This window comes from Pocillopora damicornis, chromosome 9, assembly GCF_964200805.1.
Source record: "Pocillopora damicornis chromosome 9, jaPocDami1.2, whole genome shotgun sequence".
NCBI classification, from domain to species: Eukaryota; Metazoa; Cnidaria; class Anthozoa; order Scleractinia; family Pocilloporidae; genus Pocillopora; species Pocillopora damicornis.
Window position 1 is genome coordinate 22,530,387 of NC_142678.1, and position 27,078 is coordinate 22,557,464.

Below are 27,078 nucleotides of genomic sequence, written 5' to 3' on the forward strand. Positions count from 1 at the left end.
GTACAAGTACACAACTATCAAGGCCCTTTCCATCTTACCTTAACCTGAAGCATATTTTATGCCTCTCCAGAGTTTTCTAGAAATGAATTAGACGTGACGGGCCTTTTACTCACAGTGCAAAGCTATTGTTGTTCACGAAACGGTGTTGCCGCCTGAGATTGGTCGATTTTTCGTGTCCAGCGGAATATTCGCCGTTCTTTATTTATTACCGCCTTCCTCACACAGAGGACGTCAGTTCCTGACTACGAGATATCTTAGCAAGGTAACCCGCATTTTGAGCCAAAGATTTCGGTTTAGTGCCATGAATGAATTTCTTTCCAGTACAGAAACTTTCAGTGACAGAATTGCAGTGGTTTCACGTATGGCAACAGATTGTGACGAGAGTTTGCATTTTCACTTGCTGCGAATCGATTGTCAACTTCGTGGGCATTTTGTTGTTTTAGACAACTCAACATTGCGCAAACAAAGCACAGTGTATTTTGGGAGAGAAGTGATTTTGTTATTTCTGGGATTTTCAGGTGGATCAGGGATACCGGTGTAATCATTGAAGAAGATATGGATGAAGCAAGCACTCGAGGTTATTAAACATGGACCCTGCTTCTGGGGGCCTCTCGCTATCTTCAACCACAAGTTCGAAACGGTAGTCGAAAAATTCGAAGATTTATTCTTAGCAGTTATCTTCTTTCATACCATTACTACAGAAATATCTATTATTGTCCTTTTTTTTCGTAAATTGTTCTTTTTCTTATTTCATTTAAACTTTTCATTCAATATTTTACTGAAATAGAACCATAACAACATTTCAACCACGAATCTTAACAGTAAATACGCGTTTATGAATATATTAGCTTTGTTCAAGAATTGAAATTATCCCGATGTGCCAATATTCTAAGCTTTTTCTTGAGCTGTGGTTTGGGAGAACATTACATTTCCTTTTTTGGTGAGTCAATATTACTTCTGGATAAAACTTACGAGTTCATTTTGATCGTGAGAAAACATACAGGCGTATCATGATGATGGCAAGAACAACAAGCAATTTAATGGCAATAATGATGCTAATAACATTTTTGGAATTTCGAGATTTAAATTTAATATAAACTAGCACTGTCCCTACGTAACTTTTTGCAAGAAACTAGCATACGTAATAGTAGTATTAGGTATGTAATGTTTGAAACTTCGAGAAGTGTAATTCGTTTTTACGCGAGGTTAAACACACAGAAATCTGTTAGACGTGATAATTTTTATGGATGGTTGAGTGTTTACCTCGTCTTTCCTTTCGGAGCGTTTACCAAAGGTTAAAGCTATGAAATTATGGCACCAAAACAACATACTTCGTTATCATATTTACGAGAAATAAATGTTTATCAAGTCGCATCATAAAATGTGCTCTGTTTCGGCTTTGCTGCAAAAGAAAGGATTTCGTTGCTAAAGCTTTAAAATAATAGAATCCGAGAAAGAAAGAAAAACAAAGGGAGTTTAAATTATAATTTGAACAGAACATTCCATTGCAATAATTAAATCGCAGATGTTATTTTTGTTATTATGATTTCACAGGTTAAAACCACTGAAATTTGTGTCCTTATCAAGATTATTCTGTGTTGTTAAGCAGTGAATGACAAGCAGACACTTCTAATTTGTCATAGGGGTGTTTCTTATAACTTTTGCTCCCACTGCTGATAAGAATGAATTGTATATAATGTCTTATGATCATACAACATTCCTACTGATGTTACTGTGGATGTTGTGCCAAACTATCTGACAATGAAGTAATAGTGTCTTTGGATCGATTTAGGAAATATAGTGGACATCTCAGCTTCTTGTCTTATGTGTAGCAAAGGCAAAGAGGACATTTGCACCACATGCAAACAGCAACATTACTATATCAATAATTGGGAAAGGCTAACTGGTCTTATGTTAAATTCAGACAGCTCATGGCATGGTGGCTTTTCAACCCAGTTTAGGCTCTATTTCTTTCCAGATCCCCATCAACAGCCATTTTTGTGGCAAGAAGTGTTTTCTTTATTGAGAAATTGCCTTCAAATTTCCTTAGGAGCATCTAAAAGAATATATTTGCTTTGAGATTTGCTCATTCAGGCAATACTCTGATAACTCACGACAGCTAACAATATTTCCATTGCTAAAGGGAAGTTGAATGTAGATGTAGAGACAGTAGTCTTATTTTTTTATCTCACCCAAGGAAATATGCAAAATCCCAATTATCCAATTTGTAATGTTAATAAGAAATTAACCCTAATATACTTTTTTTCCATGGTTGTCATGTAAGGTAACAGGGTTATTTTAAGTAGTACATAGAAAACACATGTCAACACTTAAGACCCCTCCCTACTTAATTATATTGGAAGATGACCTCTCAAGATATGATGCTATTTATAGCAAAGGGATAATGTTTGAGACGACTACCATTCTGAATGCTGCAGAAGTTGTGTAATTTTTGAAAATATTATTTATGTGATTGTATTTATAGTCATGAGTGATATCATCATAAAACAATTAAATAATGCCAAGTAATCTTCAGGCGTTTTTGCTCACTGGAGTGGACCATAAATTTTTTGAAAGTAGACAAATATGTTATTGTCAATTTTTTTTTCAATATTTGATTAAGTTACAAATAAGCTTGCCTTACTTGAATTTGTATTCCTGTGTCTAGGTTGCTCACTTCAAAACAAAAAGCTCCTCTCCCACCCCCGAAGGTCTTAAAATGTGATCCAGAAGAGGTTGAGATCCTAAGGGATGATATTCATCACAGTTTTAGTGCATCTCAGGGCAAAACATTGCTGAAACAATCACACAACCAAGCCAAAGAACCACAAGCTGTTTTGTTTAAGAAAATTGATGGCCAAGAACAAGAGCAAAGTAAAATTGTGGAGGAGCAGAAAGTGTTGCTTTCTCATGCTGGAGACAAACTTTTAGCAACATTTTATGGAATGCTTTACACAAAAGATAGCACTGAAAGAGACTGGAAACTTGAAGTGGATGGATTTATTCCTATTTGCTTTGTGCAGATTCAGGGAAATGCAAACAAGCCATTTAGAATTATTGCTGTTGAGAAATCAAGTAGAGTAAGTTATACTTAAACCCTTAACTCTCAGAAGTAATGAAGATGTAACTTCTCCATATTATGTATATACAATATCCAGCAAACATGTCATGAGAATACTCAAACTTCTCTGGTAGAATTTTTTATCTTGACCAAAATTCTCATTACTTATTTACAAGGATACTTCTCTGATTTGTTAAATAAGGCTGAAATTCATTCATTGATCAATTTCCATGTCACATCTTTTCCCACATTTTTCATCAAGTCTAAATAATTATATAATTTATATTCATTGGTTTTGGTCCTAGCAGGGCAAGTGGGTTAGGTTAATGCAAAAATTAAAGGCCGCTGCTTAGTTAACAGCTGTTTCCCTCCAAAATCATTTTTGTTTGCTTTGCGGTAGCACAGATGACAGAGTATAAATGTCAGATGTAGTTTGCAAATCAAGATGGGAATATTCAAACTTATCTAGTAGAAGTTTTTATCTCAACCAAAATTCTCATTACTTATTTACAAGGATACTTCTTCTTATGGAAAAATTCAGTGTTAAATAATCAAAAGTGATCTTAAAAGTTTAATGATTCTCATAATGCTAAATTGGAGAATTTGGTATTGGATCATGTAATAATCCTTTAGTTGAAATTTTTCATTATTCTCATCACTTGTTTGCTTGATATTTTATTGCTATTGTAAGGAGAATTGTAATTTGGAGCAATGCCCGTATCCAGCCCAAGCTCAGACAATCAAGGATTTATCATCTGATGAAAAAAAAATCCTCTAATTGTCTCCTTCAACATGCACATCAGCATATTTTGCCACTGGTGGGTTTTTTTTTGCATCAACCACAGTTAACTTTGGAAAATATGTAAAGTGGGTGAATGTAGTTCTTTTTAGTTTAATTGTAGAATAATTGAATGTGATAATTTTTTTCCCAGATAATGGATTACCAAGTGAATACAAATACAACTTGTGCAAGGAGCTCAACATTTGTCAAATGGCAGGACGGTTTATCAATGTTTGGTGTACGTTTTGGGAGAGAAGATCAAGCTGAACAGGTATCTCTCTCAAAAAATATGATGGATCACAAATAATTATTTGAATGTTTATTTCCATTTGTCCAAATTATCTCTTAACTATTATTATTCAGTAGGAGCAAACTTCTTTTCCAGTTTTCCAAATCACAGTAGAATGCTATCAGTAAATGTGTGGTTTTTTTTTTTTATAACCAATTTGGAATCTTTTTTGAAATTAATTAAGAATCAAAAAGTCAAGTAACTAGAAAACAACATTCTAATATTTTAATGGACCTGCTTCTTCTATATTTTTCAGTCCACCTTTTGGTCATTTATATTTATGTAAGTCTCTGAGAACTAAAAATACTCTTACTAATTGTAATTATCCTATCTCCAAAACAAATATAGATCTCTTAATCCCAGCCTCCCCAATATATAATTTTGGGATGTCTCAAATTTTTCTTTGGTTAAAAACCTTTCAAATCAATTTGATTTCTACTCTCCTTTGTTTCAGATCGTATAAATATTTGATATCACACTTAAGAAAAGTAATCACAAATCTGGTTGAAATGTGATAAGGAAATGGAATAGTAGCATATAATTGTTTTAGGGATATATTGCCTTTTCCTTTCCTTATTATACTACCTTGATATTGAAGTAAAACAATTATAGTGAAGTGATATTTCTTCGCAACGTAAGATTGATAAGCCTTAATTGACATTCTTTTTGACGGCCTTTCACAAAGAAATACAAATACTGGCTTCTATCCTAAATTATTTGTTCAGCGTAAGCCTAGTTTGTGTGGGTGTTTGCCAAATGCTTCAGTTAATCATTATGGTTTCAAATTGCCAAGTGCTTGGCTGAAGTGTAGGTATAAAAGAAATTATATGTTGTTGCATGGTACATGACAAATGAGCAAAAACTTCCTGAGGCAATCATGGACAATAACAAAGTTAGTAACATATTTCTTAGTACAGGATCTACAATTTGCTTTTAACAAGTTGTGTATATATTAATAAGTAGTAGGCACTTGTTATTTATCAGTCAAAAGGGAATTACAGAGCTGTGTGAGTGGAGAGGTTGTTCATTGTTAAAAGCTTTTTTAACCATTGGATCATTGCAATCACATTAACTAGTCCAAATTGGTATGCTCTTTGTTTAGAAAAGTTTTGTTTTTGAGCTTTGTCGATCACTTAAAATGAATGTTTAAAGAAATTTGACATTATATTTACAAATGTTGGACATGTTTTGACACATAAAATAGACGTTGATTGAGAAGCTGAATTTTCTTAATTGCAATGATTTCAATGACAAATCTTTTATCACATATCTTACTTTCTTACAATTTGCCTTCCCTTGTTTACCTCTTGCAAGGTTACACAACAAGCAGTTTAATGATATGCAAGTGAAAAATTTTGTTGATTAGCTATTTATTAGGATGTCACACTGAGCTATTTTTAATTGAGTTTATTCATAAATAAACAGTTTTTAACCACAGTGAAACGAATGGCTTCTACTGTGAGCAAGACAGCACTACTATTGAAACAGCCAGAAAGAAAGGTAAGCTAAAAGTAAGATTTTACACTGCTTTAGATAAAAACAATTCCATCAAAAATTTTTCAAACATGAGTGTAGTATCAGTAGATGTACAAGTTGTGCTGATTCCTTAAATGTCAATCAACTCACTGTACATTATGCACTGATATCAAGTTTGAAATAACCACCTAGCACTGTGGTTGGCTTGTATCATTTTTGTTTGGATCATTGCTTTTATTGCTCTTCAGTTGATTTTCATTTATTACTATAATTTAGTGTCACATACAATTTTTACATCTGCAAGGCATGAAATTGCGCCTAATACAGGTGCCAATGTGACTAAATTTTTCACTTTGGCAACCAAATCCTGAAAATTAGTTGCTAAATTGGCCACTAGAATGTTTCATCATAAGCTTACCTAGAGATAAAGGAAATTAAAAAGATTTGCAAAGATAAATCCATGGAAAACTTCCTTGGTAAGTTTGTTTCCAAAACACAGCACATGCATCTCGATCGAAAACTAGACGCCATCTTGAATTTAGGTGAGCTTGAACATTGCATATCATCCATCCTAGTGTTCACTTTGTAGCACATCAAAGATCTTTTCCCTATCTTAATTTCTAGAACAATGACAGCGTAAAAAAAGGTTTTGTTTGTCTTTCAAAATGGCAACCAACTTTTTTTGAATTGGCTACCACTTTGAAGAATTTAGGAGCCAAGTGGCTATCAGAAAAAAAAATTAATTTCACGCCTTGCTGTGACAATTTGTGAGAGACAGCTGTGTGATACTTTGAACTTAAACCTGAGCTTTGCCCTATCAGATCCCAGGTACCAGAGGCAACAAACTTTTGTCTTTGGTTGACTTGTTAGTTGAATGTATGGCTTTGTTTTCGCAAAAGCCTTCAAGAGCTACTGGCTCCCCAAATTTGTAAGAAAAGAGCTTACAGGTACTCTGCTACTCTTCTAGGAGTACAGCTTCGTAAAAAGAATGAAATCATGTGATAATATTTTGTGTGTTTACAGGCTATCATTGGAAAGATGTCTGATCCTGCATCAAGTAACATTCATCATACAAAAGTGTCACTTATGGTCAAACTACCAGATAAACAAACCACAGTTCTGTCTGTTCCTGGACTGTAAGTGCATGTGTTATTGTAACAGATTGAGTAATTATTCTGTATAAATTATATCATCGTTTGAAAACTAATTTGATTTCTAAACTAATGATTATATTTGTGGAAGACAGAGAATGGGTGTGTAACTGGTAATGGTCAAGCTAGGTGCAGGCTGATTCTGAGATGGTCTGAAGTGGTTCACTCAACTCCCTCCTCTCTTTACTAAAACTTACTTAACAGGAAATCTTTGCTTATTGTGGATTTTAACCAATCACAATAGGTGTTACTCTTTTATTTTGAAACAAGGAACTTAAAAAATCTAAATCTAGATTCAGCCAGCACAGCCTTTGGTGAAAATTCTCAGCTACAGTTTTTTTTTAACATCTATTCCAAGTCAACCTTTCACAAACAAAGCCATACACTCTTAATCCTTTAACTCTCATTAGTGTCCAAGACAGAATTTCTCCATAAAATGTTAATACAATCTCAAGTGATGAGAATAAAAAAGTCAATTACCAGATTACCATTTGATCCAAAGTAAAATTCTTAGTACTAAAACTATAAAAAACATGTGGCAGGTAGTAGAGAGAATTACCAATGAAAGAGATCTTGGGAGTGAAAGGGTTAAATGGGATGATGCAGTGACACCAAGTACAGGATTTCAGTCAGGGAGGGAAGGGAATGATTGACTTTGGACTGTCTGCAAATCAGCATTCATCTACTAAGCTTTAGAACAATCAACATTTTTTGACAAAATTGTCCAGGTAATACACCTTTCACTCCCAAGATCTCATTAGTAATTCTCCTTACTGTCAGCCATAAAATTCTTTAGATGTTACTTTGGAGATTTTGATATTGGATCAACTAATAATCCTCTAATTGGTATTTTTCTTTTCTCTCATCACTTTTTTGCTTGATTTTGTATTGATAATGTAAGGAGAAATTCTGTCTTGGTCACCCATGGGAGTACAAGGGTTAACTGTGAAAAAGGCTGAGTTATTCTCACACTGTTTACAGGACGACATATTCCCTCCCTCCACCTTTCAATGTTGCTTTCTGTGGTATTTTTCTAAACAAACATATTAAGGAAGAGAGAATATGAATTAAATGAAGAGCTTCACTGTATAACTGTTAAAATCTGCTTATTATTCAGAGGAAGTGAGTCTTGTTTTTAATCCCTTGTAGACTAACAATGAGTGAATTATTTGAAGAGATATGTGAAAAAGAACATCTGAATCCTGCTGAGCATCAGTTGTCTTTGCCAAGGACAGGAGGAAGAAAAGTCACATTTGATTCTGGTACAGCTGTAGGATCTTTGAAGATCAGGGAAGTTGCAATAATTAGAACGGGGGCGTCAGACAGCAGTGCTGGAAATGTAGAGGTCGAGGATGAATCAGTAGAAGAATTACTTGATACCAAAGGAGAAGAGGTGATTGTTTTAAAATAATAGTTGCCATTACTGGTGCCTGTATAACCTCTAAGAGACACTTGTTTCTCTTTACAGTATCACTGTTGAATCAAACATAAAGCTCAAGAGAACACAGGAATTAATTGCCTTGTGTAGAGACTCTTGATTTTTTTAATTCACTTTGCTAGTACTATAGGAAATGGTATGGAAAAATATTTACGTGTACGTTTGGGTGTAAAAGTTTAACAACATCTTTCATCATACAAAGTTTTGAATTTTTACAGATAATGGTTATTTACAAGTATTTAATGTGAAAAATTGCCAAAAGCAATGAACACAGAAGATTTATATATAGATTTTTTTCATCTATTTGTTTATAATTACATTTATTACTATTCAGTGGCCTGGTACAAAATGTGCAAACTAATTAATAAACAGTTCCTCACCTTGTAGCCTGTGTGTATCTGTATCTCCCTCCCAATGAGAAACGTTTTTCCTCAGGGAGGGAAGGAGGATACGGCAACACGTAGGCTACTTACCTTGTATTGAAAATCCTGTGAAGTCCACATCCCTGAAGCCAAGTGTATTGTTCAAGGAATGTAGATTGCCTCACTCACTTTACAATTAAACAACAGGCGTAAAGATGGCTTAAACAAAATAGTTTAAGTTGGACCTAGGGTGTTCTTGTCCAGATGAGAGTATTCTGGGTATAACTGTCTCCAGTAACACTGGGATACATTTCAACAAGCTGAATGGAAATCACTATCAGAGTCAAGTGAAGGGTAATTTTCATAAATAAAAGTCACATAGTTACAGTTTTATAGAATGATATAGCCATGCACTTTATAGAATGATTCTATGACTGTGGCTACGAATGTGGTACCTGTCTAAGGTTATGTTATCGTAAGTAAAACCTGAGGTATTATTTTCAGCTTTTAAGATATTATTTAAATGCTTCTTTTCTTAACAGAGTAAAATTCTCCAATTTATTCTTCCAAGTGGAATAAAGAAGTCTTATTGTGTGTCTGTTGACACGACTGTGAAGCAACTAGTGACGAGTGTCTGTTCACGTGAAAATCTCAACCCTCGGCATCACTCTCTGCAGTATATAGACTTTAAACATGAATTCATTGATGCAGGCAGCACTGTTAATGAAATTGAAGTCAAACAAGTCAGATTAATGGATAAAAGAGGTAAGACACGCAGTTTTGCAAAAGCACAGTCACAGTCAATGATAAATATGTTTCAGTTTATTGCACTAAGTATCCCTGTATTAACCCTTCGACTCCCTTCAACTCCTGAGTGTCAATTCTCCCTGTACCTGCTACAAATCTCCTTACAAATTAGTTTAGAGAATTTGGTGTTGGATCAAGATAACAACTTCTTCCTGAGAAGTTTTAGCATTCTCATAACCCTTGTGCTGAGTAATGTATAGTTATTATAGCGAAAAGTTAAGCTGAATTTTCGGCAGCTGCTTTACTGTTAAAATTTAAACCCTTGAAAGGCTTTATGTGGCTGTTTAAATATTCGAATTTTACAAGTTTTCCATCAAGAAATCCTCCTGTCGGCAAAAAAGATGGCGGAGAAAAAATTTGTTAGATTAGATGCCTTGCCAACGGAGGGTGAATTGTCAAGGATACGGTAAAAGGCTTTAGAAAAATTCTATTATCGCATTAGTAATTTTTTTTCATGAAAACCTATCTTTGCCAACACGTATGGCCAATTAGTTTACCTTGACTAATCTTCTTGTCGAGAGGAACTTGCTATTTGAAATGTAGCCAGCAGACCAAGTGTAATTTTCTACGTTTTTCAGGCGATCGCAGCTAAGCGTGAGGTTAACGAGTAGAGAGATTCGCGTAAGGGATAGAGCGCCGGAAAAATAACGTCCCTCTCTGCGCTTATAGCTTGTGATCGCCTTCACTCGTCCAGGAACGATTTTTTTTTTTCGGATGCAGTCCTCGCTTCTCTCGAGAAGGTTCAGAGGAGGAGCGCAGGCTCATTTCCTGAACAGCGACTGGTAATAAGCCTGCCGTTGGCCTTAAAACAAATGAAAGTTAAACCTGTTCTGTCCTTTGCTAACACGTGACTTGTTCTTAAACCAGCGTTAAGGCGTAACAGCGGTAACACCCTCACAATAACCAAGAGCTCTGTAACTGATGATGACACCACATCTAATGACCCTCTTAACAACACTCGTGAGTACATTGATGTCACAGTAATGATGTGTATCATAACTGGGTGCCAATAATGATGTCATTCGTTCGTTACTGATAAAGGATTTTGGCTAGTGAGATTGGCGGTTGATATTTAGACCAATTATCGTCGGTGGTCTGTTACTCGATCTCTTACTCCAAGCTATATGGAATCAGCCAAAAGCAGTAGAAAACTAAACTGTGGGAAACTCACCGTTTGAGTAACGAGATAATCGTAATCCTCATGCTCACTCTGATTCTACATGAACCTCAAACTGTGCTTACTTTCTCCATACTTGAAACTAAATCTATACTCATTCTCTCTGTAATGCTTACCTCGTCTTTATCAACCGGGCAATCGGTACGTCTAGGCTTAGATATTCCTAATCCTTAACGATAACTAATACTCTTTTCTAAACTTTGTTTCACCATCTTCCTATAACACAACAGACATTTCTTTCTTTAAGAGGAAGACCGCATTTTCCATCGGTTTACCGGCATAGTAACCTCGGGAGATCGCGAGAAAAGTTTGTAACTTGCTCGTCTATACACATATTTGTTGCTGGTTTAACCAACATCTCAGCAGGGTTATTCGGGCAGTAAACCGATGGAAAAATGTCGCTTGTGGGTTTGTCAGCACAATAAACGACAAGTTTCTCGTCAATCGGAGTGAGCATACTATCTCAGGTTTTTTTGTAAATCATTGTTACCTTAGATTTGAGGAAAAGCTGTGGTGATGAAATGGAAGCAGATAATTCTACACTAAGCGAGAGAGACAGGGAAAACAAGATTTTATCGCCGCCAAGAAGCAAGTCCTTAGAAGTACTTTCCGATGATAAACACGAGGTAATGTAACTTTACAAACAGAGCAATTTTTCTCAAACATCGAAACTAATCCGGAACATCATCAATTTATCTTTACAAAGCGTTCTCATTGAAAAAAAAGCACAGTTTTTTTCCCACTCGAACCGACCTAGACCGGTTTATGGCCAACGAGATTGGAGGTTTAACATTCTAGCCCGCTGAAATGCTTTATGAAAAAATAACCAGGAGTTTTCATGTCACTGCCATGAAAAAGCTGCCTCAGGGACGCGATGTAAATGCATGTGACCACGAGCTTGTGGCCAGTTGATTCAAAATGATCCCATAAATTAAATAAAAATGCGCGTGAAGGAGAGACAAACAAATTTTGAGATTTCTCCTAATCTCCAGATGTACCAGTCTAAATTGCTCGCTGACCGAAGGAAACAATATCATGTAATTGTTGCAGAATACACAAGAGCACTCACCGTCTAATGGTTGTGTTCCGCCCTCGATGAAACGAGTGACTAATCAACATTCCAGCACGAATAAGCCGCCAGTACGACCGCAACCATTTCGGTCTTCCAAATCAGTGACTCCTCTCACAAACCAGACTGGTAACGTGTCAAACGATGCACTTAAAGAGCTCCCCTTAAGCCCTTTGAAGAGGAGCGATATAATGTACGCTTCTTCTCCGGAACTGAGCGTCTGCTCTTCAAAATCGGACGGTTCTCTAGAATTTGATGGTAACATTAAGACGTCAACACCAGATACAAAACGCAGGCGCAGAGCCCCCCCTCCTCCGCGTCCCGCCGCTCCTAAGGCGCTTTTCTCTGAAAATAAAACGAATATCCACGGCAATGGCGCTGCTGTGAAGACGACCCCTTCTTCGATGGCAAGTTCCACCACGTTTCAAGTCTCGGCCGCAAATGATGGTAAACTGAAACCGAGTCACAAGAAAAGACCTGCCCCTCCTAGGCCCGACAGGCCCCCTCCCCCTCAGCCGGCACCTAGATTAACTAAGAAGGGGTCTCAGGGGGGAAAAGACGTATCGGAAGACAAAAGAGAGAAGGACGCGAGCGTTCACTTGGAACAAAACAAGGGAATCACACAGAGGCCAGATCGTGTGCAATTGTCACTGAATCTGGAAACACATCGATCCGACAATCAAGAAGAAGATGAGGTGGATAACTGGAGAGGTGTGCCTGTTTTTATCCCTCCTCCCCCACCAGACGAGTTACCGCCTCCCCTTGACGAGTGTGAAACCCCTGTTGGACCTCTGACTGATCTTGAAGCTGACATATTGGAAGGTTAGAGGCAAAACGTAAATAAGAAAATGTAAATAGATAGGTTATTGAGAAATTTCTCAATCTTCAACTATTGGTACATGCATTACGCCAGAATCGCCCTCAGAAATAATCGATTGTCCAACACAAGGTTCGTAAGTGTCCTGAAAAACCTGAAAAGTCCTGGAATTTTGTTTTGACATTTTCCAGGAGTGGAAAGTCCTGTAAAAATACCTCAGGTACTGGGAAGTCCTGGAAATCTGCTTAACTCAAGCAATAGAAAGTTTCAGAATGTACATCACAAGGAATGTAGGTAGACCGTCAGCAGAATTGATTTTGAAATCTTGGGTATAAATAGATCTACGGTGAAATTTGGAGTCCTCATAAACTCAGCTTTTATTCCCTTTTCCCCGAAGGGCTGAGTGCTTCTGTGAGGTTAATTTACTCGAGTTGCTAGAGAATCCAGTAGATAAATGCTACGCAAACATATGGAGTAATTGGTTTCGTCAAAAGATATTAGTTCATGGGTTGTTGACATTTGATAAACATGTATACAGTTCTATCCTTTTTTTTCTAATACTTTGCACGACTTTTCTTCCAGGGGCTGCGGTCACTGATGGCTTTCCTGTGACAATGAACGGTTTCATTGGAATGCATGAAATTGGAATGTTCGCTGCTAACGGTGTCAATGATGCGCGGGCTCAAGCTATTCAGGCAGGACCTGACGAAGAGCAGGAGAGTAAAGATCATTCGACGACAAAGGCAAAACCTGAAGTTTCATTAGAGCCTGTTCCTGAGCAAGAGGCATTCCCTGTAGTTCCACCTCCACCGCTTTATTCCGAGCCTGAGTCTTCACTGGACGCCAAGCAGCTCAACGCCGACAAAACTCCACGGGTACCCCCAGCGGTGGTTTCTAACTCAGGTTTCGTTGACGTCCCTCCTCCCGTAATTGAAGCTCAGACTGTGAGAACGATCTCGGAGAATGACGTCAAGAATCACAATTCAGGGTTCGATCAGGGCCCCGAGAGCATTACCATAACTCCTCCTTTAGATCAGGCGAATGATTTTCCTTTAGGGCACAGAGAGGATCCTGACTCTGGGTCTAGTTTGGATATGGTTAGTACCATTCCACCACCGGCGGATTTTGAAACATGGCCACTAACCCCTCCCTGTCAGTTTGCTAATCCTACGGTGGCACCCCCTGAGGAGTTCGTAAATTCGGAAGAAATTAAAAAGGAAGAAGGGCAGCCTAAGGAAGAAAAGTTTCAGAAGAAACTTTACATTAATGAAGGTTTGTTTCCCTGGATGGACGAAACGCAAGCACCTTTTAATGCTACAATACCTTCAGAGGTATCCAAGGACACAGAGAATGGGTGGGTGGTTGTTGACGTAAATACAAAAGAAAGTACCCCTGTGGATGAAAATCATTCGGAGTATTCCGTTGATAAGGAGGCTGTGGAGACAAAAACTGTAACAAGTGTTAGTGATGTTCTTCATACATCAATAGCTCAAGAGAGAGTCGATAATCACGGTGGTGTTTCAACAGCTCCAGAAATTATCGAGAAAACAGAAAAAACACCGGTGACTGAGAAGCAAAGTTTGGGACCGCAGAGGAGTGTATTCTGTGATAAGAACAAGGACATGCTCACATCACAAGCTATTGACATGAAGGAATCAGGCCAAGTCGAAACCAACGAAGTCATCGTTACAAATTTGAGCTCTAAACAAGGTGAACATTCTGGATCGAAACAGTTTTCAAACACGATTATAAAACCGGTTAAACCAGAAGGGGGGTCGGTTTCTATTTCCAAAGAAACAGAAATCCAAGTTGAGGCCGGAGTGAACGCACAACAATATTCGCTGCCACCGCGGACACAAGATGTAAAGGAAGAGTTATCAGCTGAACCTGCAAAACCTGCTCTTCAAGTTAAACCTACAAAACCAGAGCTACAGGTTAAAGCTGAAAAGCCAGCCGTAACAGAAAAGCCAGTGACTATAATCCAAGAAGCAGAAGTTAAAGTTGCGCCGGCAGCAGTCAATCTTCATACCGAACTTGCGAGGCCAGACCCACAAGTAGAGCGTGGAAATTTTGATCATGCCAAACCTGAAAAACCAGAAATTAAAGCCAAACCAGTCCAGCCGATCAAAGAGGCCGAGGGTGCAGTTGATTTCCGGAGGAATACCCGCGCAGAAGCTGCAAAACAGGAACTAGATGTCAGCCTGAAACAACTAAAGGAAAATGCTCTTAACTCCGAAAAGCCGGAAGCACCAGCTAAGCCAAGTCACCTTGTGAAAGATAAGGATTTTAATCCCGACGCAGTTGTTGTAAAGGTAGAGTCACCTGTGATACCGAAAAAACGTCAATCAAACATGAAGCCAACTGCGTTTGTCACAGAAGCAGAAGTCAAAGTCGACACTCGACAGGTTGAACCCTTGTCAATCAATTCATCCGTAGAGGTTTTGAGGCCGAATATAAACGTTCCGCCAGTTGAACCGGATCAGCAAGTTAAACCTGAATTACTAGAGCAAGTGGAAACATTTCCTATTGAAGAGGTCATTACTCAGCAGTCAAAACCGGAAGTTCAAATGTGTTTTACCTCTTTTAAAGAGGATCAGGATGACCATCCGACTGACCCTCCACAGAGCATGCGCAACGGGGTAGCTTCTGTGGTGCGACAAGTTGTAACTGCTCAAGAAACCCCAGTCAAAACTGTATCAACAGAAAGGAAAGAAATGGTCGAAGAAGTCCTTGTTACTCCAGAAACCAAACTTGTCTCCTCTCCTGATGATAAGCTCAAAGATTTAGAGGCAAAACTACAGAAGCTAGATGAAGAGACGGTGCCTTCTTCCCCTAACTTCAACAAGTTAGAGAACAAGGCACTTCCTACACCTTATAAGGACGCAACTCCCGCAGTCCAAACTAAGGACCCCTTCTCCGAAGATATTATCGTGTCTGAGATGAAAAAAGTAGAGTCGTCAGATTACGAGTATTATGAAGCGCTCTTCAAGATGGAAACAACTGAAAAATCTACCGGTGAAGTAAAAACCGTGCAGAAGGTTAACGTCGTCCCAGAGAGGCAACCATCTGTTCAGGGTAGTTCTACGACACACGTGAACCCCAATTCTGAGCTCAGCTTGGACTTGACATCGTTCAGACAATCTCCAGAACTACCGCGCCCCCCGTCATCATCTCCGCCAGCCACTTCACCGCGTGGGTCCACTTTGCCTTCCCCTGTTGCATTAAGCAGCGATCGATCAACTGACTCTGGATTTTCGCCGTCTGAGGAGCCCAAAGGTCCAGCTTCACCGGATACGAAAATGTTCGGAGTCAACTCGCTTTCTACCTCAGGCACAGTGGCCGTCCAGGCGCAAACGGTAATTGCCTCGGATACATCGAGTGAAGAACGACACCCAAAGTCTGCTCAGGCATTTTCTGCGACACAAACGGATGTACAAGTGGATACTGGGTCTGTACAAATAGCCAAGCCGCACATTACAAAGCGTCCTGTGGGAGTTTCTTCTAAACTTCAGCGACCACTAAGTATGCCAGCAGGTATTGTAACCGGAGATCTCAAAAGCCAAGTTGTTCAAGTAAAGAGCAAAACAACAGAACCCCAATCAAGAAAATCCAGTTCCTCTTACTCCTCTGATGGTTTCTCACCATCTCCTGGAACATCCCCAGTTGACAGCTCCAAAACTGAACCCGCGGACCTTCCCAAACCACCACCCTTTACTGTTCCTCCTCTCCGACGCTACTCCGATCTTGCAGCTGACCTTAGTTTCATTTCATCTGCGGCCAAGGCAGCAGAGAAATCAAACGTGTCTGAAGTCAAAGCGGAAGTCTCCGCGAAGCCACCGAATCTGTTGCTGAGGCGAAATCCAGATACAGCTGTGGAGAGGCCACGGAGCTGGATGGGGCCTGGAACCGACACCACCAAGAAGAAGCCCATGATGTGGGGGTCGGCATTCAAACCAGTGTCGTTTGATGCGCAAGGTAAAAAGGGCATTCGTCCGATTGAATTTCAAGTGAAGTCCTTTTCACCATCACCCTTAGCTCCAAAACAATCAACTTCCCCATCTACATCGTATGTAGACTCCGCAACCTCAGTTCATAGCACGATTTCAGTGACAGAGAAAGTGAGAAGTAATACTGAACTCGAGGAGACTTCAAAGCCAGCACCACCTGTCCCAAGTAAGCCTGCTGTGGCGAAACCCTCAGCTGTCAGAGTTTCGTCGTTACCGCAAGGAGAATTGTCCTCTCATCAACGTGGTAAACCTGACCCTAAGTTGGAAAGATCAGTTAGTACTCCAGAGACAAAGAAAACAGAACCTGGTGCAACTAAATATGAGATAGTCTACTCATCCAAACATTCCACATCACAAAGCAGTTCCAAAGATCTAAAAGACACAACAGATGGTGGTTCACGTTCGGATTTGCCAAGCCCTGCTAAATTGCGTGACCAAACAAGTGGTCCGAGTGGAGTCACGCGAGGCAGGCCTCGCTCTACAATCTTAACTGGGTCCAATTTCAACATTATCTCAGCTGATGAAAAACTTCCACGTGGAACGGTTGGTTCAGATACTAATAAGCCTGCCACTATTCAACCGAAGGGTTTGTTTTGGACACAAGCTAAGCACCAGACGAATGAACAAAACAAGCCCTTATTGCAAGCTCCAACTACAGTTAAACCGCCACCATCTGCGAAAACAGCTGCAGGAGCTGACACCAAACCACTCCCAGCAGTAGCGATGAGAACCAAAGCAGGGAATTACGACCCTACCAAAAGGCATTCTCTTCCCAGTTACGTGATTGAGGGAGCCGATGGAAAACAATCGAGTATCAAGAATAGTGGTAAAGGAGAGGCTAAGGTAATGAATTATACACATCAGATGATTGATTGAAATTGCAATAAGGATGAACATTGAAAAGAACCTCTATAGATATGTCATCATTGATCTTTACACACGCTAAAGAATTCATCAGGCCACAATACACAATGGAAAAAAAAAGTCACCGTACATTTTCAAAATCAATCAATTATCAGTGTATTAAATGTGGTCGGTTTGCTCAGCTAAAATGGAAAATGGAAATAAAAATAAAAGCCTTTAGAAGGTGTATGAATTTAAGATAAGTTAAGCCTAGTTGTTTACCCAACGAAATCTCCAAAACTACTCATATTTTTGCAAGAGCTATATGATGTAGAGCGGTCTTTTCATTGTTATCCTCGCAGAAAGCTTGAAAAAGTCCAGATTGCGCAAAGTAACCTTTGTTACGGTACCCACTTAACGAAGACGCCGAAATACGAACAAGAACACGAACACGCACACTCCCTGTCCGTTCTAATGCGGTTATCAAGATATATATATATATTTTTTACAGTTCCATTTCATCGTGAAGGAAGCAGACACTGATACAACTGTAGTTCCTCGAGGAGTTGTAGCAGCAATGAAAGCCTTGAGAGAGCAAAAAGAAACATCACAAGGTGGGGATTTCTTGTTAATGTGGTGTTCACAGTGTTGTGATTTGTCCTAGTGGAGGAAAGAGCTGCTTACATAAAATTGTTACTTAACGTTGTTAAATTTATGGCTAGAGGCATGTTTATATGTGTTTGTCATCGTGGGTTTTTCTGTTGTTTTTTTCCTCTTCACACAGCCACTATAACCGACTACTAACTATGAAAAGAAAGATATCATTGTTAAAACTTAGAGCCTTAAAAAAGCAGCCTAGCGCGCACAACCTTAAAGAAGGGGGTGGGGGTGGGGTGAGAAGACACAGGTTCAATGCTATGATCATTTGGTTCTTCTTGGTGGGGGAGGGTACAACAGTTGCACTTAAAGAGCACGTAAATTCAGGCTTCAGCAAACGGCATTTGTGACAGTTGCTCCCAAGAATTGTTTAATCAGCTATTCTTAGTAGACTTCGTAAGAATTCAGGATGAATCTGATTTATTCGCCAGGAAACTGATGGAAATACCCGTGAATGTCACGATGTAAGTGCATGAGTAAACCGTAAACGTTATCTCTGCATGACGTTGTTTTCAATATTACTGTTCTAGATTTCTATATTTTGGTTTTTTGGAATAACGTACTCATACTAACATACTCTGTCCACTCAGATACTAATTCTCTCTGTGGACGCAAATTCCGGTAGATTTAATTTTTTATTGTTTAATCTAAAGTGCAACTTCTGATTCAATCTGAAGCATAGGGCTTCAATGGCCATGACCAAAACCTTCATCCTACGCCTTTGATATCAGTTTCATAATTATGCAGTAAAGTCCTGTAGTTTCATTGAACATCTTTTTCTATTTCCGGGGACGTGAAATTACGAGTAGGCCGTCTTCCCAGCGAAATCTGTCGCGCAATTCATTAAAAATTAGGAACAATTTATCCCAGATTCTCATCTGTTGTCGTGCACGCGGCGTCAGGATATTTTTTCGCCTCTTGCTGGTTAATCGCGTAAGGGATGAACGATTAAATCGTACTTTTCAGTTTCTTAAGTTTGTTTTTTTTTTACTTGCTACAGGTGAGCTGAATCTTGAGCCGACACAATTGGTTTAAAACCTGTCGCACTTGCAGCTGCATCTAATCGTTACAACGAACGACGAAGTACTTTATGTAATCAACATTAAGGTTTCGTTTTTGGGCTCAAAAAATTTTTCGTACATTACCTTTACTGTTAGAAACTAAGTCAGGGATACAAAGCCGGTTTGATGTATGCCATGGTTAGACAGCTTTCATATTTAGGATTTGGAGCGGTTACGCAGGTACGAAGATTTAATGAATAAGCTATTTTTAGGATTCGTTTATCAAATTGACTAATTCATGTTCCAAACTTCGACCTGTGCACGAAAAGGGACTCTGTTTGCATGAATTAATAAACGGCAACGGTCGCTCTGACGGAAATACCACCATGTAAATCATAGCATCGATTTGCAGCTGTCGGTCACTTTAAGACTTAAAGGTTGCTACTGTTTCGGGTGTTTGGAGGAATGATTTTATTACAATAATGTCTCAATCAGTAGGAGATTATTTAGTTACCGTAGGGTAATTTATTAACTGTATGACTGATAAATCTGCGCCAATATGGACTTCTTGGTTTGCGGTTTATTTCTTGTACCAAGCGCAAACATGCTTTATGATGGTTTAATTGCATAAAGATATCACCCAGGAAAAGTATTCACGTAGTTGAAGTATTGGTACACAATAATGTAGTCTCTACTGGTTAACATAATATATTTATTATGGAGTAAAATGGATTCTTTCCCGTGGACCCACTCAATACAGTGCGTCTAGTATGATGTTACTATTTGACTTCATGATGTTCTTTCTCGGTGTATTTTCTAGTAAAGAGGATTTATTTCAAATTGCAGAAATATTCGTTGGGCAGCTACTCAAACTCTAGATTTGTTTCTATGATTAATGATGGGTGTAATATACTTAAAATTCAAGTCGATAAGATGTAAATACCAATCATTTAACAGTTTGGAAGGTATAACTACTGGTAAAAGTTGAGATTTATTTACGAATGGCATTTACAAGAATTAAGGTTTTTTGTTATCGTCGTGAAGCGAGGTCGCTTTATATAGCTTCTGAGAGGCGTAAATACGTTAGTTTTTTTTTCTTCTGGAGTTGTTAGTAATTTTATAGTTTTCGTTAAAGAGAAATTCTGCATTGTGCAAACTCTAGGTAGGTAGTTTGTTAGCTTGCATTGCACATGAAATTTGTCCAGAACAGGGAAAAAAATTGACCTAAGTGTAACATTGTAGCGAAATTTTATTTAATTGATGAAATGATATTTGTGATCACTTTTGTTACAGGGTCAGATGAATATAATTATTTTTTTTGGAATTGTTTTTGTTGTTGTGAAGCGATGCCTTGAGCAGGAAAGATCATTTTTACTGTTGTTTTTTCTTTATTGATTTTATAAAACGAGGAAATATATTTGTGATTTAGATTTTTCTACCTTTGATAAGTCCAATATAGATAAAAATAATTATTTTGTGCTATTAGATAGATACAAAGTCAGGAATAAATCAAATGCTGAATCGACAGTAATTTTATTTAACAGTTTGTGGTAATAATTCTTTCACGTATGTGTTTCATAAATGTGACCCTATCCCAAGTCAAGGTAGATACAAGCCGACTTTATCGATTGAATATAATCTCCAAAGGTTTTCCCATACAAAACGGGTCGATGAGTTGTCCTATAAACGTCATCCAGTGTTGGGCACCAACAACTGGAGTCATTCGTTTCTGAAGAATGACTACCGAACTACCACAGAACGCTCGCGACCTGGATGATGTCTTCTGTGGGAGTGAATACAAATCGGAAATCATTTCACTCGATCCTTCAAGTTACTTTAAACATTATGGGTTCCGAAAAAGGCTCTGATATGTGTTCCACCTTTCCTCTCGCGCGTTTCTTCTAGTCGTAATGTTTCTTCTCTGTTTTGGTCACGTGTACTCGCACATGTGCCCACAGCCCGCAGGACACCAGATATATTTTTCAAACCACTCCTGCATGTGAGTAAGATGGCCGCCATGGCCACAGCCTTGGCACCACACGTTAAGACCTTTCACCATCAGATGACTGCAATGAGTTAAAATATAGTCAGGAAATCTCTGAACTATGCGTCGACAAAACCTTCGTTCGTAATAGCAGTAACTTTCACGTGGTACAGACTATTGCCGAGTTTTTTTGTTTTTTTTTTTAAAGCTGTTTAGTTACAAGGATGCTCCAATTCTTGAGATTGTGTATGGAACTTCAGTGAGTAATCATTCAATTGACGATTTAAAGTTTGTTATATTGTTAAAGTTAGTTCTGACTCCAAGAAATTGCTGTTGATAAACCTCGTTCTATTAAATTCATTTTAAAAGCGAGATTTTAAAGACTAAAAGAAAAAAAATCAAAGCCAATTTTTTTCATGGGCTCCTTAACGCCTTACAGACCATAATTTGACATACCATCCTCTTAATAAGAAAATAATTCATACCACACTGAGCACGGGAACACAAGACTTCGACATCTTTCACAATACCAGCCTGACTTGGTCAACGGTTTGGAACAACGCCCACAAGACGTATACACTGTTGTTGATTCCTGACGACAAAATAAGAGTACGAGTAATCTCTAAACTCGTGCCAAAAGATCTGTGGCGCTTCTGTGTCGCACATTCATTCTTTTACGTGGAGAAAGGCACGGCGGGAATGACGCAACTTAACCAAAAACACAACACAGAGACCCAGCCAGTGCTCGAACCCAGACCTCTCGATCCGGAGTCCAGTGCACTAAGCACCAGCCGGCCACCTCTACTACCTTAGTGAACTGGAAAAGGGTGAATCATATCTAAGATATGTTTCTCAGAGGAAATGGAGTTTACACTCTTCTGATTGAAAAATTGTGCTATAAATGTTACACTTCACACATCTACGGTATGATCCATTAGTTGTCAAATTCAGTTTTACCTGGTTTAATGTGCTGACAGCAGGCAGACTGGACAGCTTAATAATTTGATTTGCCACCGACCACAGCTGCAGACGGCCAAGTAAATCTTCCCAAGAAAGATCATCCAATTAAAGAATAAAACAAGCTTTAATATCATAAAATATATGATCATTCGTCGAATCACCATGGTACGTCTGTGACTCGAGCCTTCAGGGGTAGGGACACTAGGGCATCTTCTTTCTTAATTTCTTTAGAGGTTTACTTCTTTCTACTTACCTTCTTTCACATCTACAAGAAGGTCACAATTGTGTTATTGTTGGCCTCACCATGCAGTCACCAGACTTATGGATCGCGATCCACAACGGAAGCAACCGGCTTCATCGTGAGAGTTATTCACCTGAATCAATGGCTGCAACCATTTTTACGATATTGAAATCACAGTACTCACCAATATAAGCCAAAAGCCACTGTTCTTGAGTTTGTTCGTCAATATTATTACGAATTTTCTCTCCGAGGACAATCAACGCAGAAACGCACATTTGCACGTCTCCCTAACACAAGGATGAGAACAGATGGGTGATTATCTTAACATTACAAGATTGGGAATGAGCCAGACCTACCCCTTATTAACCGAGTTCGAGGTCTGTACTGTAAATTAAGGATTTCTAGCCAAAACGCCAAGCGCGCGGGTCATAAATACCAGCAGTAAAAGAATGATGTTCCGTAACTTACATTGCAGACCGAGATAACGAAGTTGAGATAGAGTGGGTAAGATTTAATTCAAACAAACTTTCAATTTAGAGGGCCGTACAGTGAAATACGGCCCACTAAATTAACCAATCATATCGCACGTACTAATTGAGACGTAATAATTTATTACACTACTTATTATATTATAAATAATAATATGATAAATAGTGTTACATTATAACTTGATGCCAAACACTAACGCCGTTTTCTGAAATTATTGGTTGGAAAATAATTTGAGGTAAATGATAGGGGCCAGAGTGGATTTCATTGACAATCTAAGTGAAATTTATTCACGACGTGGTTTTCGTGTAACATTGAGAAACCTTGTTTTTACTAAACACAGCGACATTGCATTGTTCTAACTGCACATACTAAATCACATAACAAAGAAATATGATACAAAGTGCGACTCTGGACAAATCCAGGGCACAGTGGTTTTCAGAAAAAGTGCCCACCTCATCTGCAAAGTGATGAAGCATTTCCACAACTAGTGGTGTAAAATCCCACTCGGGAAGAGACTGGTAAATGAGAGAAAAAATAAAATTAAGTTGGAGAATAATTACTGTATAAAGAGCAAAAACAACTGCTCAAAAGACTGGACATATAGTTAGATGCGTAGAAATGCGCGGGATTGTTTAGACGCCGCCATTTTGAACGTTTTCGTGACTTAAACCTTTAAACCCTAAGAATGACTGGCGCCTAATTTCTCCTGACAGTACCCCCCTTGAATCCAAAATAAAGGTCATAAGAATCAATGAAATGCTCAACAATTTAGGAAACTCCAGATTGTCAAACAAATTCTCCTTGTCAGAACCATAGGAAATGTCAAGAGAACAGCAAGGAGAATATAAAGGCAGGTGTTACGGTGTTAAGGGTGAATATCATTTCAAGTACTCATCTTACCAACGTTTTGTTTGAGGGGGAAACAGATCCTTGATTTTCGAGACTTGAATCAATCAAGGACTTTGGATTCGTGGCCGAGGTTGCTTCAGACTCTATATTGCTAAAAGCAAAAGAAACAATATAGAAGAATCAAAAGCACATCTGATTGATACAAATTGTTATGATTCTAACCAAGAATGACTTCTCAATAAAATGAAAACGAGAATCTCCCGTCTAAGGCCAGGAGATGGTGGTTTCAACCCAATTAGCGTCAAAGTGGCTCTCCATTTTGTCCCCATTCACCATGAAAACACCCTACTTTCTTCAGCTGCGTGAAGATATGAAGACTGGTAACAAGAATAAGAAAATGAATTCCGCAAAAAAAAAATTTAATTCTAAGAAATGGTATCAAACTTGACTTCTGTATTGATGGTTGTGAGGATTAAAAAGTTAATCAAACCTGGTAGGTGAGTCGGGTCTATCTGTTTCTTGATCCATGGTTGGAAAAGTGGGTCTATAAAAAAAATCACCATCAATAACACCTTACGACCAAATACAAACATCAGGACATGACCTTAAATGGCATGTCAAGGTTCTGACCCACACTCCCAGACAAATTTGTTTGGACAATTACTGCCTCCACTGCCCCTCTCAATGTTGGTGTGAAAGATGACATAGACACATTGGCAATTAACAACATTGGAAGGGGAACAGAGGCAAAAGAACATCATATCTACATTATAAAAATTCTCTATTATACCACCACTGGGCTGTTTTATTATTTTACCTATCGTCCAGCGCTGCTCTAGGTTCAAAAGCTTCCTAAAAATAAGAATATTTACATCATGTCTTAAGTCTCTTTAAATTTAATTTGGGGGAAGGGGCTAAGCTGCGAGAAATTGTCACAGGGGTGGGTTGCAGGGAATGGTCACGGGGGTGAGTCGCGAGGAATTGTTACGGGGGTGGGCTGCGAGGAATTGTCACGGGGGTGGGCTGCGAGGAATTGTCACGGGGGTGGGCTGCGAGGAATTGTCACGGGGGTGGGCTGCGAAGAATTATCACTCTCTCCATCCACAGTTCATGCGCTTCTTTATTCCGTGAATAAAAGGGGTAAGTTTCGAAAGAGTTTGTGGTGCTACATTAGTGGGAGAGTATAACAGGGTGAGTTGATAACGTAAATTGGCCACCGTAAAGAGTTTAAAAGCTGCGCCTCTGTGGTGCCACTCTAATCTATTACTGTACAGACCCACGACAAAAAAGAACTCTCTGTTTTATATGACAAAAAAAGCAAACGTCATCTATGCGTCTGTCCTCCAACAGATCATACGTGAGAATAATTAAAACGCGTGTATAATTGAGCTTATCACATGAATAATAATAGACCACAGATGATGTTAAAGAGTGCTGAAAACCAAGACTCAATCTTTAATCATAATGCAAGAAAGACAAAAACAAAGTCTCAATGATGGCGTCTTCAATCTGTCATCCAGTGGACTCCAATTACAGTTCAGAGCCTACCAAATGTGTGACAAATTTTATAAGTTAAATAACTTAACATAGAAAGATATCTGTACACAAGTGTCACTCACGCTGGCTAGCTTCCATTCCTGTGGAGCATCTGCGAGAGTGATTGGGCCATCGTAGTGGAACTGAAGTTCATCGTGATCAAAATCGTTGAATGTAAATTCTAAGAAGATTTTGTTGCCTTCTGTTAGAATTTGAAGCAAGCTTTACCTATCTATCGAAAAATCTAATTCTTTGCCACTCTTGTTGAGCTGAAATTACAGTCGAACCTCCCTAGCACGGACATTAAATGGAAAGAGTGAAAGGATAACGTCAAATCACAAGAATAACAAAGGAAGAGTATTCACACCTTGGCCTTCAAAATTCATCAACTTCGCGTTTTCATTTTCGCTGCTTGTCGACGATAAGTCTTTATTATCGTCTAGAAAAATTGCAAACAAACCAATCAAAGGATTTACATGTAACAAGTGAAACGAAGATTGATATCCAAGAGTTGACATTGTGTGCAGATGTAACATGATGGATTACCTACCTTGTGTTTCAGATGCTGGTATAACGTTTTGCGTCACTGTTGGCTCAGCTGATGATTTGTGATTGGCTGAGGAAGTCTGAATATTACTTTGTGTACTGACTCCAACTGCAATGGGGAAAATAAACAGTTCATTTTTTTCAAGATTTCTTTGTATTACTAACATCACAATGGATAAAAATAACTCTAACATTGCGTTAGGAGCGCATTTTAACCGAGTTTGATAAACGAAGACCGAAGCACTCATTACGACTGAATACATCGCACAAAGCCTTTTACGACAATTTTCAATTGAGTGTCGAAAGTCATCCGAGATTGCTTTGCTTTTGCATTACTCGGTTCGTGGTTTGCTCTACTAAACTCGCCATCCTCTCAACGAATCAGACGCACAACAAAAAGCAACCGTGACTTGGTCGCCTGACTTTCTGATGGTTTGTTTGGTTGTTTTCTGAGTGCCCATTGGCGGATGATGATGTAAATCTTTGTTATGCTTGGCCTTCGTGATTACTTTGTTTTGGTTTTTCGACAATCAATTGAAAACTGCTCAGTAAATCAAAGTCAACTGGAACCAAACCATCAGACAGGCGAGAAAACGTGAGCCTCACACAGTCATTGGTTTAGAAGATCATCATCATCACTTTCTCAACCTATCAGAAGTACAAGCAATAGATACAAACGCCTTCCCTGCGCTCAACTCTCCATTCCTTTTGGCTCTCAGTAATATCTAGCTTTGGTTTGATTTGCTGAAGGGATTTAAATTTAGTTCTAGTTTAACGAAAATCAATCGAAAGGACTGTCTATAGCTATTAACAACAAATCAACAAATCAAACGAAAAAATTAAACAAATGGCGGACTTAATCAGTAGCGCTTTCTTCCGCTTCGAGCAGTCAACTTGTTTTCACTTTGATTTCTCATTGGCTCCGTTTGATATTTTTTTCCTTCGCTGTGATTGGTTGTTGGTTTGGTTTTGGTTTAACAGTTCCCATTTGAAAATGCTGTCCATATATGGTCAACAAAGTGTTTTACCACTTAGAGGTTCAGGATTTCCCGTCGTGCTCTGACCTCCACCACTGCCATGACTTCCGGCTGCAAGAGGACTCTTGGGGTTGGATCCTAGTGCTGCAGATGAAGTTCCAGATCCCCCGGTTATGCCATACAGCGTTTTCAAGACAGACCATGTCTGCGCATGTTCGTGCATCATAAGTTTACTTGCAACCTATGAATCAAAAGAGAGTAAAAAATTCTGTACCTAACAGCATGGCGAGCAAGCGTAGCGTTAGTGCATCTATTAACGCACTGACAAACACCGTGATCAACAGTTTTACTGGCAGCTGTCCTTTCAAGCTCCAGCATTTGACATTTGTTACAAAAACAACTTGGAACGTGCCATTCACCAATCAAAACAACAACTTCCATCCCTAAATGAATCCTCTCTTTCTCGAAATATTAAATTTATCATGGAGCAAGTTCGACTTCGCATAATCTTTTCAAATTGAACAAAATCTTCATCAAATTGTGCTAATCTTTGTCTTAAG

General features: G+C 38.7%; 2 protein-coding genes across 10 annotated transcripts in view; one reads left to right on the forward strand and one right to left on the reverse strand.

Moving 5' to 3' along the window:
* LOC113670156 (uncharacterized) lies at window positions 1-20,477 on the forward strand. Of its 8 annotated transcripts, XM_027186250.2 has the most exons (15): window positions 1-262; window positions 519-640; window positions 2,669-3,080; window positions 3,994-4,113; window positions 5,557-5,631; window positions 6,631-6,743; window positions 7,908-8,151; window positions 9,101-9,323; window positions 10,233-10,325; window positions 11,038-11,168; window positions 11,593-12,433; window positions 13,011-17,278; window positions 17,790-17,892; window positions 18,367-18,399; window positions 18,936-20,477. In XM_027186250.2, exons 2-14 carry the CDS (start codon window positions 588-590, stop codon window positions 18,372-18,374), a joined length of 6,684 nt encoding a protein of 2,227 aa, XP_027042051.2. In that variant the 5' UTR covers window positions 1-262; window positions 519-587; the 3' UTR covers window positions 18,375-18,399; window positions 18,936-20,477. The 8 variants fall into 8 exon arrangements, 7 of the variants coding, with proteins under 7 accessions (XP_027042051.2, XP_027042050.2, XP_089038959.1 ...); XR_016179850.1 differs by lacking the exon at window positions 18,367-18,399 and having other exon boundaries at window positions 17,641-17,892; XM_027186249.2 differs by lacking the exon at window positions 18,367-18,399.
* Window positions 20,451-27,078, reverse strand: part of LOC113670157 (GATOR2 complex protein WDR24) — a 15,318-nt gene continuing 8,690 nt past the window's right edge. Inside the window, exons 14-25 of one of the 2 annotated variants that reach the window (XM_089182837.1) lie at window positions 26,570-26,759; window positions 25,546-25,650; window positions 25,363-25,443; window positions 25,079-25,176; window positions 24,277-24,311; window positions 23,950-24,003; window positions 23,511-23,610; window positions 23,063-23,125; window positions 22,306-22,408; window positions 21,878-21,963; window positions 21,406-21,512; window positions 20,451-21,002 (exon numbers count right to left, since the gene is read on the reverse strand). In XM_089182837.1, the coding sequence (XP_089038963.1) occupies window positions 20,867-21,002; window positions 21,406-21,512; window positions 21,878-21,963; window positions 22,306-22,408; window positions 23,063-23,125; window positions 23,511-23,610; window positions 23,950-24,003; window positions 24,277-24,311; window positions 25,079-25,176; window positions 25,363-25,443; window positions 25,546-25,650; window positions 26,570-26,759 (1,158 nt within the window). In that variant the 3' untranslated portion in view covers window positions 20,451-20,866. The remainder of the gene's footprint in view (window positions 21,003-21,405; window positions 21,513-21,877; window positions 21,964-22,305; window positions 22,409-23,062; window positions 23,126-23,510; window positions 23,611-23,949; window positions 24,004-24,276; window positions 24,312-25,078; window positions 25,177-25,362; window positions 25,444-25,545; window positions 25,651-26,569; window positions 26,760-27,078) is intronic. The other variant, XM_027186253.2, reaches the window with a different exon arrangement.